The sequence below is a fragment of the Jaculus jaculus genome, chromosome 11 (genome assembly GCF_020740685.1).
Source record: "Jaculus jaculus isolate mJacJac1 chromosome 11, mJacJac1.mat.Y.cur, whole genome shotgun sequence".
In the NCBI taxonomy this organism is placed as follows: Eukaryota; Metazoa; Chordata; class Mammalia; order Rodentia; family Dipodidae; genus Jaculus; species Jaculus jaculus.
Genome location: NC_059112.1, coordinates 38,948,603 through 38,963,004, shown reverse-complemented (window position 1 = coordinate 38,963,004; position 14,402 = coordinate 38,948,603). Strand labels below are relative to the sequence as shown.

The window sequence follows — 14,402 nt, the reverse complement described above, 5'->3', positions numbered from 1 at the left end:
AGAGGTGGGAGCCAAGGTCTTGGGGAGGGCAATGAGGAGTTAGTTTCAGTGTGAGCTGATGGGAAGTGGCGATGGGTGTACAACACTGTCAGTTTCCTTAACAGGCTTCATCAAGGCTAAAACGGCAGGCATTACAATAGGAATGACTGGATCACAGTTTCAAAGAAAAAGACCACTTGGGCAGCGGGACATGTCGATGCATGCTGTAATGCCTGTGCTTAGGAGTCCAAGCCAGGAGGATTGCTCAAGCTGAAGGCTACCTGGCCTAGATAGAGAGTTCTAGGACAGCCAGGGCTATGTGGAGAAACCCTACCTAAAAGAAAAAAAAAAAGTAGTCACTTTGGTATTCCAAAGAAAGAACAGAGGCAGGGCTGGGGATATGGCATAGTGGTTAAGAGTGCTTGCTTGCAAAGCCTGCTGGCCCAGGTTCAATTCTCCAGTACCCACAAAAAGCCAAATGCATAAAGTAGCACATGCATCTGGAGTTCACTGCAGAGCAAGAGGCTCTGGCACACCCATTTACATTCTCATTTTCTTTGTTTGCAAATAAATAAAACTTAAAAAACAAAAGAGGCCAGACATGATGGTGCATGCCTTTAATCCCAGCACTCAGAAGGCAGAGGTAGGAGGATCACTATGAGTTCTAGGCCAATCTGGGACTATAGAGTAACTTCCAGATCAGCTTGGGCTAGAGTAAGATACTACCTTAAAAAACAAAAACATGGCTGGAGAGATGGCTTAGCAGTTAAGTGCTTGCCTGTGAAGCCTAAGGACCCCAGTTCGAGGCTCAGTTCCCCAGGACCCACATTAGCCACATGCACAAGGGAACACGCATCTGGAGTTTGCTTGCAGTGGCTGGAGTCTCTGGTGCGCCCATTCTCTCTCTCTGCCTCTTTCTATCTCTGTCTGTCGCTCTCAAATAAATAAAGATAAACAAAAACAATTAAAACAAAAACAAACAAACAAAAACTGCGCATGGTGGTGTACTCCTTTAAACCCAGCACTCGGGAGGCAGAGGTAGGAGGATCACTGTGAGTTCGAGGCCACCCTGAGACTACATAGTGAATTCCAAGTCAATCTGGGCTACAGCAAGACCTTACCTCGAAAAACAAAACAAAGAAAGAAAAGAAAAGACAGGACCGGACCGGACAGGAAAGGAGAGTCTTTCTTCCTTGGAGTTCAGAGCCATTGAGTTGCAAAGGAGAACAAGACAGGAAGTGTGGTGTCGAGGAGGCATCCCCATCACCAACAATAGGACAGGGGACAGTTAGTGCTCCAGCCGAACAATAAACAAACTTCGAGGAGCACATCTGACTGAGGGTCTCCAGTAGGTCTTCTTGAAGAAACGGTACTCTAGGTGGCTTTGAAGGATGACGTGGCATGACACCAAAACAAGGAACACAGACAGGCAGGTGAAGGAGCGGTTCCGCTTGGCCAAAGAGCTGCGTGTAGAGGGGGGAAGACAGGCCCCTGGGCTCTGGACAGCAGTAAGTCCCAGCCCAAGGCCTCGGGGTTTTCCCTCTACAGACAGCAAAGACTCAATGAGGGTTCCCTAGAAGGGGCTAGTCCTTTCCTTTATAACAATCCATTAGGGAAATGAGCACATGATATGACTCACTGATGAGCAAACTCTCACACAGAGGAAGTGTACTACAGATTAAAACGAGGCTGAGATACCATTTTAACCTATTTGACTCTCAAGGTTAAATCTGGATATTTTTCAGGCTAGAGTGTAAAAAGCATGGCCTGTTAGGCAGTGCTGGTGGCAGTAATCTCTGCACAGCCAATTAGGCCATAGCTACCAAAAATATAAATGCAGTCACCCCCTAGCACAACAATTCCACTTCTGGGCATTTATCCTACACACAGACTCAGATCTGCGGGAAATGGTGTGTGTCCAGAGTCCTTATAGCAACCCTCTTGCTACCAGCAGAAGGCGGACGCTTACATACTTTACAATACCTCCATCCCACAAGGACGAGGCAGCCACAGCAAGGCCCAAAGTCCTCATGTGCATGCAATGAAATGAGCTCTATGGAGTGTTTGGGGTTTGAAATTTGCTATAGTCATTTTTTAAACTTTTTTTTTAATTGATGCTTTTAAAAATTATTTATGTATTTATTTGATATAGACAGAGAAAGAGATAGACAGAAAGAGAGATAGAGCATGGGCATGCCAAAAGTTGCAAATGACCTCCAGAAGCATGCACCACCTTGTGCATCTGGCTTACATGAATACTAAGGAATTGAACCTGGGTCCTTAGTCTTCACAGGCAAGTGCCTCAACCACTAAGCCATCTCTCCAGCCCTTTGAAACTTGTTATTGACACTCTCCATATATATAAACAATATATCATGATTGTTGTAGTCACTTTGGGTGTTATTTTTTTTCAAGGTAGGGTTTCACTGTAGCCCAGGCTGACCTGGAATTCAGTGTGTAGTCTCAGGATGGCCTCGAATTCATGGCAATCCCCCTACCCTGCCTCCCGAGTGCTGGGATTAAAGGTATGTGCCACCACGCCTGGCTTGTTGTAGTCATTTTTTGAAAAAAAAATTTGTTATTTGCAACAGAGAAAGAGGAGAGAAGAGAATAGAAGAGAAAATGGGCATGGCAGGGCCTCTAGCCACTACAAACAAGCTCCAGAAGCATGTACCACTTTGTGCATTTTGCTTTACGTGGGTACTGGGGAATTGAACCTGGGTCCTTAGGCTTTTCAGGCAAGTGTCTTAACTGCTAAGCCATCCTTCCAGCCCTGTCATCATTTTAAAGTGCATTCAGAAATACCATACTAAGTCACAAATGCATGTGTGTGTGCGCGCACACACACACACACACACACACACACACACAATTTTAAAAATATTTACTTGAATACACATAACATTGTTTGCTACATGAAATATGGAAGTGACCAGGAGACGGAATAGGAGGGAGCTATGTACCGTACTCTACCCTTTATCTTTTGAACTTTATGCCTCACCAATAATCCAACATGGTGGAGAGCAACCATCCGAAAAGGCGAAAATAGCAAGTATAGTTGATGTGAATGCAGGAAGAATGGAGGTGTCTGGCTACTCCTTGTCATTAGTCATTGGAGCCTGTGGGAAGACATCTGGAAAGAGCGGGGACAGTCCGAACTATTTGCCCCCACAGGGAGAGGCCTGGCTTTTGCTCTCATGTCTACTGCCAAATTACTGGGGGGGAAACAAACCAAAATGATCTTGTGGTTGGAAGTGGAGACCACAGGAGAGGCTGAGTCCACTGTGATAGCTGCTCATCTTCCTTGTCTTGCAGACAAAGAAATAACAAGCAAGGGCTACATCTCCCACACTGACCAGCTGGTGGGCTAGCACAGGCAAGCCCAAAGCCCAGCTCCTTTTCTTCTCCCTGTCCCCCCTATACTGCTCCCCACCCTTCGCACATCACAGTAAGGGAGAGTCATGGCTGTTTGGGAACTGCAGGCTGCATTCTGCTTTTGCACAAATAGATGAGCCTCGCCTAGGTCCACAGTGGTATTCATTCATTCATTCATTCACTCGTTCATTTGGTTGAGTGTGCCATGACACAGTGGCCATTCAAGCAGTGCACATGCCAGCATGACAGGATTCGCCTAAAGCCAGCCATCACTGGTGCCAGTTGAAGCTGGGCCACAAGAGCTGCAGATGGGTAGCCAGGGTACCATGTGACAAGACAATGCCTCAGATACTAAATTCCACCCAAGGAGTATGATCTGCCACCATATAGACATACCACTTTGCGTTCTTTTCCAAAGAAAAAACTCCATTCCTTATTCTTTTGACGCATTCCCTAAAACCTCACCCAGGCCCAATTCTCTTACTTTGATTTCTATTTTTTTTCCCCCAGTACATTTTTTAATGCTTTTACACAGAATGCAGGAGAAAGGTCCTTTGATTTCACTGCAAAGTGCAGTTGCTAATAATCCGGTTCATTCTTTTAGACCTGATTGCTAAAAATGCACCAATCACACTTTGGGCGTTAATAAGCGCAGCGCGCAGGGCATGGTTTCAGTTTCCCTGATGTGTTACGCTCAGCGAGTGTGGGTGAGGGAGGCAGATTCACACCTCACCTGGTACCTCTCCGGGGCCTTCCCTCCAAATTCTGCTTCAAGGAAAAGTCTGTATTCTCCTGTGAAGATTATTGCGTTTTCACCTGGTTCCAAGTTTCAAGTGCAGCAAAATAAACCCAAGGGGATACAGATTCTAGACAAATGCTATCCAACAGGCAGTCACAAGGCATCTTGGCTAACAGGTAACGTGAAATATAGCCTGGATTTAACAAAAGCCTATGAGATGTCTCTCTAATAATGTTTATATTGATTGCATGTTGAAATGATAACATTTGCATACATGGAAATAAATAAAATCTATTAAAATTAATCACACCTGTTCTTGTTGACTTTTCCAATGAATATAACATTATGTGTGGAACTTGGATTCTCTATGGATGGTGCTGTGCTAGATTTAAGGTCAGCAGAAGATTGTTTCTATTTTTAAAATGGGGACATGGTTCAGTGGGTAAGAGTGCTTGCTACATTAAGTATCTGAGTTTCATTCTCCAGCACCTACATAAAAATCTGGGTGTGGTCATGCACATCTCTAACCCCGGGCCCGTGGTGGTGGGGAGGGACTGAAGGTGGGCGAAGCCTTGAGACTCACTGGTCAGCCAGTCTGACAGAAAACAGCAGCTCCAGGTTCAGAGAGACTCGGCCTCCAGGAAACAGGAGAAGAGCAATACAGGAGGACACCCAACCTCGTTCTGCCTGGCCCCTGCGTGTGCACACCGGCACATATATGTCTACACATATATATATATATGCATACACTATGCAGAGGCAACACACACACACACACACATATCCATCAACAATGGCCAAATGGGGGCTGGAGAGATGGCTTAGCAGTTAAGGTGTTTGCCCGCGAAGCCTAAGAACCTATGTTCCACTCTTCAGATCCCACGTAAACCAGACGCACAAAGGTGAGGCAAGTGCAAGGTAGCACATGCCCACTAGGTGGTGCAAATGTCTGGAGTTCCATTGCAGTGGCTGAGACACTGGTGTGCCAATTCTCTCTCTCTAAAATAAAAATTAAAAAAAAAAATTAATGGCCAAATGGTAAAAATAGTCATTCTTCAGTCTCCATGAGAGATTGGTTCCAGGACCCCCGAGGATACTGACATCTGTGGATGCTCAAGGCCTGTATATGACACAGCGTAGCAGTGTACAACACATCTTCCTGTAGACTTTAAATCATCCCCATGTTACTTTTAACAGCTAACACAATGTAAATGCTTTGTGCATAGTTGTACTATATTGTTTAGGGGGAAAAAACAAGAAAAATTATGTAGTTGTTTTTCAAATGTCTTTGATGCTCACTTGGCTGAATTCAGGATTTGGAACCCATGGATCTGGAGGGATAATTTATTTTCGTGGGCCACTATTTTTTTTTTTTTTTGGCTCCACTGTGGTGTGAAAACAGCCATTGGGATTATACATTAAAGGAATATGTCCCACACAACTTTGCTTACAAGCAAGGACCTTGGCTGGCCTGGCTCATAGGTGGTAGTTTGTCCCCTACTGTTACTGATTTTCAAGCTTTTATTCTAAGTAGAATTTTCAGCACACACAGTGACAGAAGGCAGCTTTGTAAGGAGTTATCCTAAGAGACATGTAATTCTAAAAACTAATTAGGCATAATTTCAAATATATATAGTTGATGAGAGTTGATTCTATATTTTTCCAAGGCTCCCAGGTAGTGGGTTTTGATGTCTTGCTATTGTTTATTTCAGAAAAGATTCAAGCCATATGAGAACTCGAAGCTAAGCTAGGCAGAGAAAGCAGGGTAATTTAATGGACTGAGATGGATTACTTAAGAAGTGAGGGAAGCAGGGGTGACAGGTAGAATGCAAGAGAAGAGCAACTTCAGGGAGAGGGCAGCCTCTTTGCAATGTAACAAGGACGTGATGGCTCCAAAGAGGACCTCACCATCACCCTATGTGGCATGAGCAGAGTGTGGTCTAACTCCCTAGAGTAACCCTAAGGGTCTATGGGTCACCTCTGCAATGAAGGAGGCTGGCACCTAGCAGGTTGGAGCAGACCCAGTGGGCAGCTGTTACCCCATGAATTGTGGCTGTCCCTGTTATGTACAAAACCAACACCCATTAGCAACACATCACACTCTAAATATTGATTAAGCTGAGGCCGATTTCCTGGCTCAAGTCATGTGTGTGGTTGTAAGCTATTTCCTGCCAGGAAAATAAGGCAATTAACTTGAAGAGTTCCAGCTACAGGCATGACACGTGTCCAGCCTTCATAGGTATTTTCACATGCCAGGTTACATTAACATAAACTAAAAAAGTCAGCCACATTTTCCTTTGTCTGGAATTTATGAAGTCAGAATCCATGCCACTGTTGTAGCCCTAGTTTCGAGAAGAGAGCTTGAACCAGAGTAGGGAGTTAGTGTGTTCCTTGCTGAACAAAATGGTAGGTGTGGGTGTGCCTGCCAGCTGCACATTGCTCCATGCCTGGCTACTGCTTAAGACCCTGGAGCACTTGACTAGAAACCAGAAAAATTGACCAAGCTTGCCTGTTGGCAGCTGTTCCTTACCATGCCCACCCAGTTCTCCTGTGAGAAGCCACTCTCTGAAGAGCCCCTCCCCTTCTGAATCTCAGGGTCCTGGGGGACAGCTGAGCTGGAAAAGGAGGGATCCAGGAAGGTGACACCAGATGACCTGTTTGGGGTGGCAATCTCCTGACCTTTCTACAACTTTTCCATGTCTCTACACCAAAAGTAAAAATGCAAATGAAAGAATGTCCCATCTTTCTACCCTCTGTTGGACTCCTGTTCACCTGGCAAATTCATCCATGTTAATGTGATAATGAAGAAATACTGAGATAATATCATGTACCTGCATTTGTATGCCAGCTTTGGGAGATACATCCTCAAAAGCACAGCTCAAAGCCACCGCAGCACGAAGCAAGAGATTTGGGGTAGGAAGGAGCATTTCTGGGCCTCTCATAATACGCTGTTTGGGTGACCACAAAGATGTGCCACCTCAGAAGTGACTACACTGCTTTGTACACACGGGGCTGGGGAATGGAAAGATGCCCAGGGGCCCTTAAATGTCTGGCTCCAGAAGAAGTGAGCCCTAATGAAGTCAAATCTGACAGCACCATGCACAGTCACTCCTTTGCCTTTGTGGAATTGTGTACACACTAGAATATCTTTCGAAACGAGCAAGACCAGTTAATGTGTGTTTTTAAGACCCACATTTGAAGACCTGAATAGATTGATTCAGCCTGGGCATCAGTTTTCAATGAGTTCCTGTATCTTCTGGACACGAGAAAACAAAACTATCCACACAGCCTAAACTTCTTTTTGGAGGGCTGTTTGGTTCCTTTAAACAAATCAATACAGAGACACTGCTTAAATAACCCTGTTCCAAGGAGCTTGGAAACTGGCTCTTTCTCTATATGGTCCACCAGGTATTGAAGGACGGAATAGAGATCGGAAAATCTTAAATCACTCACAGCTCACCATTGGAAGCTAATTTACACTTACGCGTGTATGTGGGTAGGTCTGGTATGTAAACAATAATTGAATATCTGTTTTTCTCATTCCTGCCCAGTCTGTGCCATCAGTCATCTTAGAAAACCTGACTCCTGAGCATTTTCTCTCCCAGCTGGCTGGATCAGAGTTTCCATAGGTCAAAAAGGTAATTTTATTGGCTTAAAGGGCCGATTTTGCCCAAATTTTGCTGATGAAATGTTAGAGAAACTCCATTTATGTCAACAAAATATGCAATTAGGCAGAATGGGAAATGAGGCTAGCATGGGCTACACCATCAAGACGCGCCTTGGGAGAACTCCCCGGTCCGTCTCTGTTCCTTTCCAAACACAGCCGGCCAGAGAAACACCATCACAGCAATGGCCAATATTCCCAGTTGAATTATAACCCACCCCAAAGACTAATTAGCATGTCTTTCGAACTCAATTCACACAAAAATGACTGAGGTTGACTTGATCATGTTCAGTGAGGACCTACTGTGTACTAGACATTGGGGCAGATGTGCCAAGTCTTCTTCCTCTCTCACTTCTAGCCTCATCTTCCCACACACAGCCTCACAGGAAGGATTCCACTTCCAAGTTGGTCCTCACTGCAGCCCTCTGAGGGAGACAGCAGTTCTGTTTTCAGCAGAGGGCATGGGATGAATTTAGAGTGGGTTAGTAACTTGCCCTGGGGCCAACCAGCTATTAAAAAGCAGAAAGCAGGGCTGGAGAGAATGGCTCAGCAGTTAAGGCACTTGCCTGCAAAACCCAAGGACCTGGGTTCAATTCCCCAGTACCCAAGTAAAGCACAGAGTGGCACATGCAACTGGAGTTCATTTGCAGTGGATGGAGGCCCTGGTGTGCAGATTCTCTATCTGCCTCTCTCTCTCTCTCTCCCTCTCAAATAAAAAAAAAAAATCTATAAAACAAAAAGCAGAACCAAAATTCAAATCTGTATTGATGGACTCCAAAGGGAGAGGCAGTAAAAGTGTGCCTCTTGCCTTCCCGAAGCATCCAGAATGATACTCTCAATATACTGGTCCTCCTTTCTGTCCCCACTTAGTGGCCGGAGACTCCATCATGCCATTTGGAAAGGGGAGAGGCTAAAACTCTCCTCTCCTCTTCCAGATGCTTCAGTTTGCTTCACCTCAGAGTGAACAGCTAGTATGTCTCTCTCTCTCTCTCTCTCTCTCTCTCTCTCTCTCTCTCTCTCTCTCACACACACACACACACACACACACACGTCTGAGTGCCCTCACCAGCATGAGTAAGCCCTTCTCCCGGTAAGGCAGGAGCTGCCAATGCAGAACCTTGTCAGCAGTTCCTCAGCCTCCTTCTGCCCTCAGTTCCTCCCTCAGGGGGACGGGACGAGCCAATAAGCAGAGTAACTGAATTCACTTTAGGCTATTTATGGTCCATTCCAGTCTATCCATCTTCTCAGCAAATCGCCTGGGTCCTTTATTTCTTCTCTTCTATCTTTCCCCTCTGCCTCTTACACTTTTACCCACAGGCAGCCAAGAGAGGTAAAAAGCAAAAGGTGGGTACCATGGCATGAGAGATTTTAGAAGCAGTGATTAGACTGAATGTGGAGGCTGTTGGAAGATGGACAATTTGGGGCTATCTCTGGATTTCAAATATCCATAGTTACAATTCTCTGAGCTGAATAACTGAGGGTCCTTGAACTTGCTTTTTGGGTCTTTGTATAATATGCACGCATAGGAAGGAAGCTAATGAATACTCCTAGATGGATGGGATGTAACCACTTACAGACACTTTGGTACAAGACTCCATCACAGCTGCGGTCTGTGCTAACGATCCCTCCATATATCTGTGCTGCTAATGTCCTCTTCTTTCTTTGTCCCCGAGTTGTCTAACAAGCTCAAATGTCCACTCTGAATATGTCAGCTCTTGAGCTGACATTAATATTGCCTGTGGTGACATTTATTTTCTCACTTAAGGAAAAGATTATTCAATCGAGACTAGAGTTCAGATGGACAGAACTGCCTTCTAGAAGCTCCACTGTCAAGGACAGGGCCGGGGCAGCCTCGGGCCTGTTCTAGTTAGGCATGGGTGAAGGGAAGGGAGGGTGAGTCCTGGTGGACAAGGCTTCCCAGCAGCAGTGACCTCAGCAGAAGCAGTTCTGGTCCCCTTTCTTTTGAGGCTCTTGTCCTCTCCCAGAATGCTCTCTGCGTCTTGACCTTTGTTGACATTAGGATTTTCTGGCAGTTGCTGGAACCAGGGATCATCTTTTCAGAAATCTGACTGGCATCGTTCCGTGACTTATCTTTCAGGCCTCATCACAATTATTCATGCTCTGGTAGTATCCTAGCGACAGTCACAGTACTCCTCATGGGCTGATATCGAAGGTTACTGTGTCCCAGACTAGAGAAGAAAGGCCCTTTCCTCAGGACGCTGACTCCAGAGGACACGCTCCCAGTGAGGGCAGAGGCTCAAAGCCACATGTTCAGAAAGCTACTTGCAACCCAGCCCTGGGAACAGGCTGACAGAAAACAGGAATAGGTCTCCAAATCATGGACGCTTTGGCTTTTGAAAGCTCAGTCACCGTCCACTTGGGACAGTCACACAAACTAAATCTGCCAGCTGCCCCTGGACTCTCTCAAGGACCAGTTCCTTACCTCTTTCTTGCTGATGTTGAGTATTTTCTGGGCTTACTTATTTCTTTTCCTCTTTAACATCCTGCTTCTATTATGTGGCCTGCACTTCCGGCTTTGTATATATAAGGTTATTTCAGACATGACCTCACATCCTGGACAGTTGCACAGTAGCTGCTAATTGTGAGAGCTCTGCTAATGGACTGTATTCATGCACGAGAGGAAAGGGTTACAAGTAGCAAAACCCGGGAGGCCATAAGCTACCATAGCTACCCGGTTCACACTCCAAGCTTCTCCAAAATCAAGAAACCTTGCCGTTCAGAAATATTTCAGGCAGAACACACTAGGAGAGGAAAACCCCTAGCACATAGCTCGACAGTCCAAAAACACTGTGGAGACCTCCTCCTAAGTTAGACTCTTGCTTCCTTGGGTGTGCAGACCCATCCTCAGCGATGCCTGGTTCTCATGCTTACCCAGTTGCACCTCAGAAGCCCCTCACAAGAAAGCACATCTAGGATGAGCATTGTGGGGGCGCACACCTTTCATCCCAGCACTCAGGAGGCAGAGGAAGGAGAATGGCCATGAGTTCAAGGCCAGCTTGAGACTACATACTGAATTCCAGGCCAGCTTGGGCTAGAGTGAGACCCTACCTCAAAAAACAAACATACAAAAAGCGCATCTGGGAAGACAGACACCCTCCATCATGTTCCAAAGTACAGCCCCTCCCCTTCCCCATCCCCTGACTGCCTAGATGCCCATCTGGATGGACTGTCCTCCCTGGCGCTGTACCCCGCTGCTCCCCTCGGTCATTTCTGTCTACTCTGCCATTGTTTTCCCTCTCTGATCTACTCCTCTGAAGCCCTCATCACTCATACAGAACTTCAGTACTTCCTCCATCTCAGTCTCTTGTCACACAGGCCTTCAGGCTTTGCACTCTGATTTCTTCTGCTGTCAAGAAGTGGGCCCTCCTCTCCAGTCTTGAGATTCCCATGTGGAACTTTCCAGACCACCTGTACCTGAATACTTCATGTGATGCTTGGAGACATAGGCTCTGCTTCTAGTCGGCAGTGCCTGGTGCACAGGGATCATCTGTTTCAGCTCAGCTCCTGTCATTTGTTATGGCACTTTTATTTATGAGCCTGTGTGCTGTAACCCCGTGGCATAAATATTAAATAATAATATCCCTTGGGCGAAAAAAATCATTCATGTTAACAACTGACAACTTCTTGTGAAAATATTAGAGTAAACTCAACTATAAAATTTGGTATTGGCTAATTTTGCAATACAAGTAAAAGTAAGGATTGCTCAACAGGTAGATACAAGGACAGAGTTGCAATTTGCATTTTTACACTTTCTTGCTTCAAGAAATGAAACATTTAAGAGCTAAAAAAAAAAATGTGCTTTTTTTTTAATTAAAAAAAAAAACTTGGGTTGGATGGGGAATTTCTCCAGAATCAAACAGTAATTCCTGCCAGTATCTTGTAAGCACTTTTTAGCTTTTAGGAAGAATAGACTCCAAATAATGACAATGGTGCATAAATGAATTCTGGACAATGACAGTGCCCATTTTTTTTTACATTCTGTGAATTTCCTATTACATCAGTTTCATGATTCAGCATTTTCCATTTTATTTATTTACAATAACATATGGCGAAATAATGCAAGGTTTCTGCAGGACATTGGAACCTAAGGTGGTCTGTACAGCAGAGCTGTCCCCTTCTGAAAAATCTACTCCTGTTTAGAAGAATTCCAACGCAGGAGGGAAAAAAAAAAAGCCACTGAAGAAACTGAGAATCATCCCCCCACCTTGCTCCGAGGGTCTCAATAGCTCAGCTATTGCAAATGAGTTGGTTTTGAAAAATAGGTTACTGCCATTTAGTTGATGAGTCGACCAGAAGCCAAGAATAAGTGTGCAAATTGCAAACTGGCATGCAGAAGCCAAGCCCGGTCTCTGAACTGACAATGTTCCACCGCAGCTAAAGTCACTACTCGGGCAGCGAGCGTAGTACAAAGAACTAGAATTCTTTCTGGCATCCGCAACTTGGCTGGAGTGACCAAGGAGGAGTTGGTGAGAGATGGAGAGGTGAGGTGGCCCCGTAGGCACAGCACCGTCCGGGCTGGCAGCACACGGCGCCAACTCAAAGCTGGGTCCAGGTGGGTGGCAGGTGCGGGGGGGGGGGAAGTTGGACACAAGAAAGAAGGGGACACCAGAAGGTGAATGGGAAGCCCCGAGGCAAAGACTGGGGGAGGGGGCAGTGGAGAGGGGCAGGGAGCCAGCGCCGGGGAGCGAGGCTCTAGGGGGAGAGACAAGAGGGTCTCCAGGGGGAAGCTGATCCAGGTCGACCGCGAGTCTGAGCGGGAGAGGGATGGACCCGAGCGAGAGTCGCCCGGCAAGTCCGGTCGGTCCACGCGCCCCTCTCCGCGCCCAGGGTACCCCGATCCCGGCTGCCCGGAGCGCGGCGGCGGCGGGGAAGAAGAAGGGGAAAACTCGCCTCGCCATCCCCACGTCCGGCTGCGGGGTCCCCGGCGGTCTCCCACCCGCGTCCCCGGGGCCCGCGCGGAGGGGAAGGACCCGAGCAGAGTCCGGCGCTCACCAGGTAGCCGAGCAGGAGCAGCGCGCCGGCAGGGAGGGAGCCGCCGAGGCCCGGGGGGACAGCGGCTCTCGGGGGGACCATGGCTGCAGCCCCTCTCCCCGGGGGTGGAGGACCGAGCGCGGGCGGCAGGGGCTGCCGCTGCTGCTGCTGCCGCCGCCGCCGCCGCGCTCACCGGAGCCGCTGCATGGCGAGGCCGCTCGGATCCCGGCCGGAACAGGTCACCTGGTGCAGGGACCGGCCCCCGCCCGAGGCGCCACCTTCCCCGGAGCCCGCCCCCGGCCGGCGGCCGCCGCGCGCGGGGCCACCTGCCGCCACCGCCGGACCCGCCGCCGCCGCCCCCGCAGCCCCAGCAGAGCGCCGGCTCCTCCCCGCCTCGCCGGCCCCGTCCCCTCCCTCCATCCTCCCTCCCTCCCTCCTTCCCTCCTTCCCTCGCCTCCCTGCCCAGCCCGCCTCCCGGCCGCTCCCCCCCCCCCAGCCTCCCCGTAGGCTGCCACTCCCTCGGGGCCGCGGGAAGCCCACGCAGGTGGGGATCGCCCGGGTCCTCCCCCTGACCCCAGCCCTGGGTCCAGTGGGTTCCCGGCCAGCCCCCCGCCCCATCACCATTTCTTTCTTTCCCTTCCTCCTCCGCCTGCCTTCCGCGCCCTTGCTCGGCGCGATCCCCCGTCCTCTCACCCCTCTTCCTAACCCTCTCTTTCCACTTTCTTCCTTTTCTTCCCAACTCCCTCCCTTTCTCCATCTCTCCCTTCTTCCTGCATCTCCCCCCTCCCACCACCACCCCTCCCATCCTTCCACTTCGCGCCCCGGCAGTGGGGTTTGGGGTGGTGGCTCTTTTGATATTTTGGTCCCCTGGAGCGCCATTCCCGCAGGGAATGAAAGGGAGAGTGTTCCCTGGAGTTGAGCCCCTCCCGGATGGATTTTGACCCTTGCCAACCTCCACCTGTCCGCCCGCAGGGCTGGGGCCCGCCTTCCTGTTGGCACGTTTGGAGCCCCACCCTGCCGCCTGATTGGCGACACGTTCTGAATGTTTTCCCCCCGGTTTTGTGCGGTGCCTCTTTGTTTTAACTGTCCAGAATATTGGCGCCCAGAGCGGATTTGTATTTGATTTGCATCCCTGTGCTCTGGCATCCACTTTGGACCGAAAAAGAAAATGAATTAATTAGGCCAGTACAAACGGACCCAAGCCTCAAATGAAAGGGGTGAAGCCCTTGAAATGCCCAAAGGGCTTTTAAAAAATCAGGACACATCCTAGGCTTTGGGGAGGCAGGTTGGGACTGGCTGCTTGCCTACCCAGGTTCTGCTGCCAGGAAGGGCCGGGTGTGGGGTGGGTGGGGGAGCTCAGAGCCATCAACTCTGGGCATGCCTTGCAGCTCTGGGGTAGTCATTAAACAACTGCCTGGGGGTCTCCTGCGGGTCAGTGAAACAACCCATCTTTGAAAGTTTGTCCACACTTCTGTGGTACTGGTGGGTTTGTGCGGATTGGAACTCAGGCTACAAAGCTGGAAGTCAGGGAGGACACAGCCGTTTCCTCATGGCATTGCTTCGCTGTGGGGCAAAGGAAAAGACGTCCAGAGTTGCTTAGCCCAGGCTTGGGGGTGTCTGGGGGGGCCGCTGAGTCATCCCTTGGTTTGGGGG

The 14,402-nt window shown here is 48.5% G+C and overlaps 1 protein-coding gene across 1 annotated transcript in view; it reads right to left on the bottom strand.

Moving 5' to 3' along the window:
- The window catches only part of Sel1l3 (SEL1L family member 3), a 136,963-nt gene extending 124,056 nt beyond the window's left edge, over positions 1-12,907 (bottom strand). The window contains exon 1 of the mRNA XM_045130273.1: positions 12,771-12,907. Within this exon, the coding sequence (XP_044986208.1) occupies positions 12,771-12,851 (81 nt within the window). The 5' untranslated portion in view covers positions 12,852-12,907. The remainder of the gene's footprint in view (positions 1-12,770) is intronic.
- Between the last annotated feature and the right edge of the window lie 1,495 nt (positions 12,908-14,402).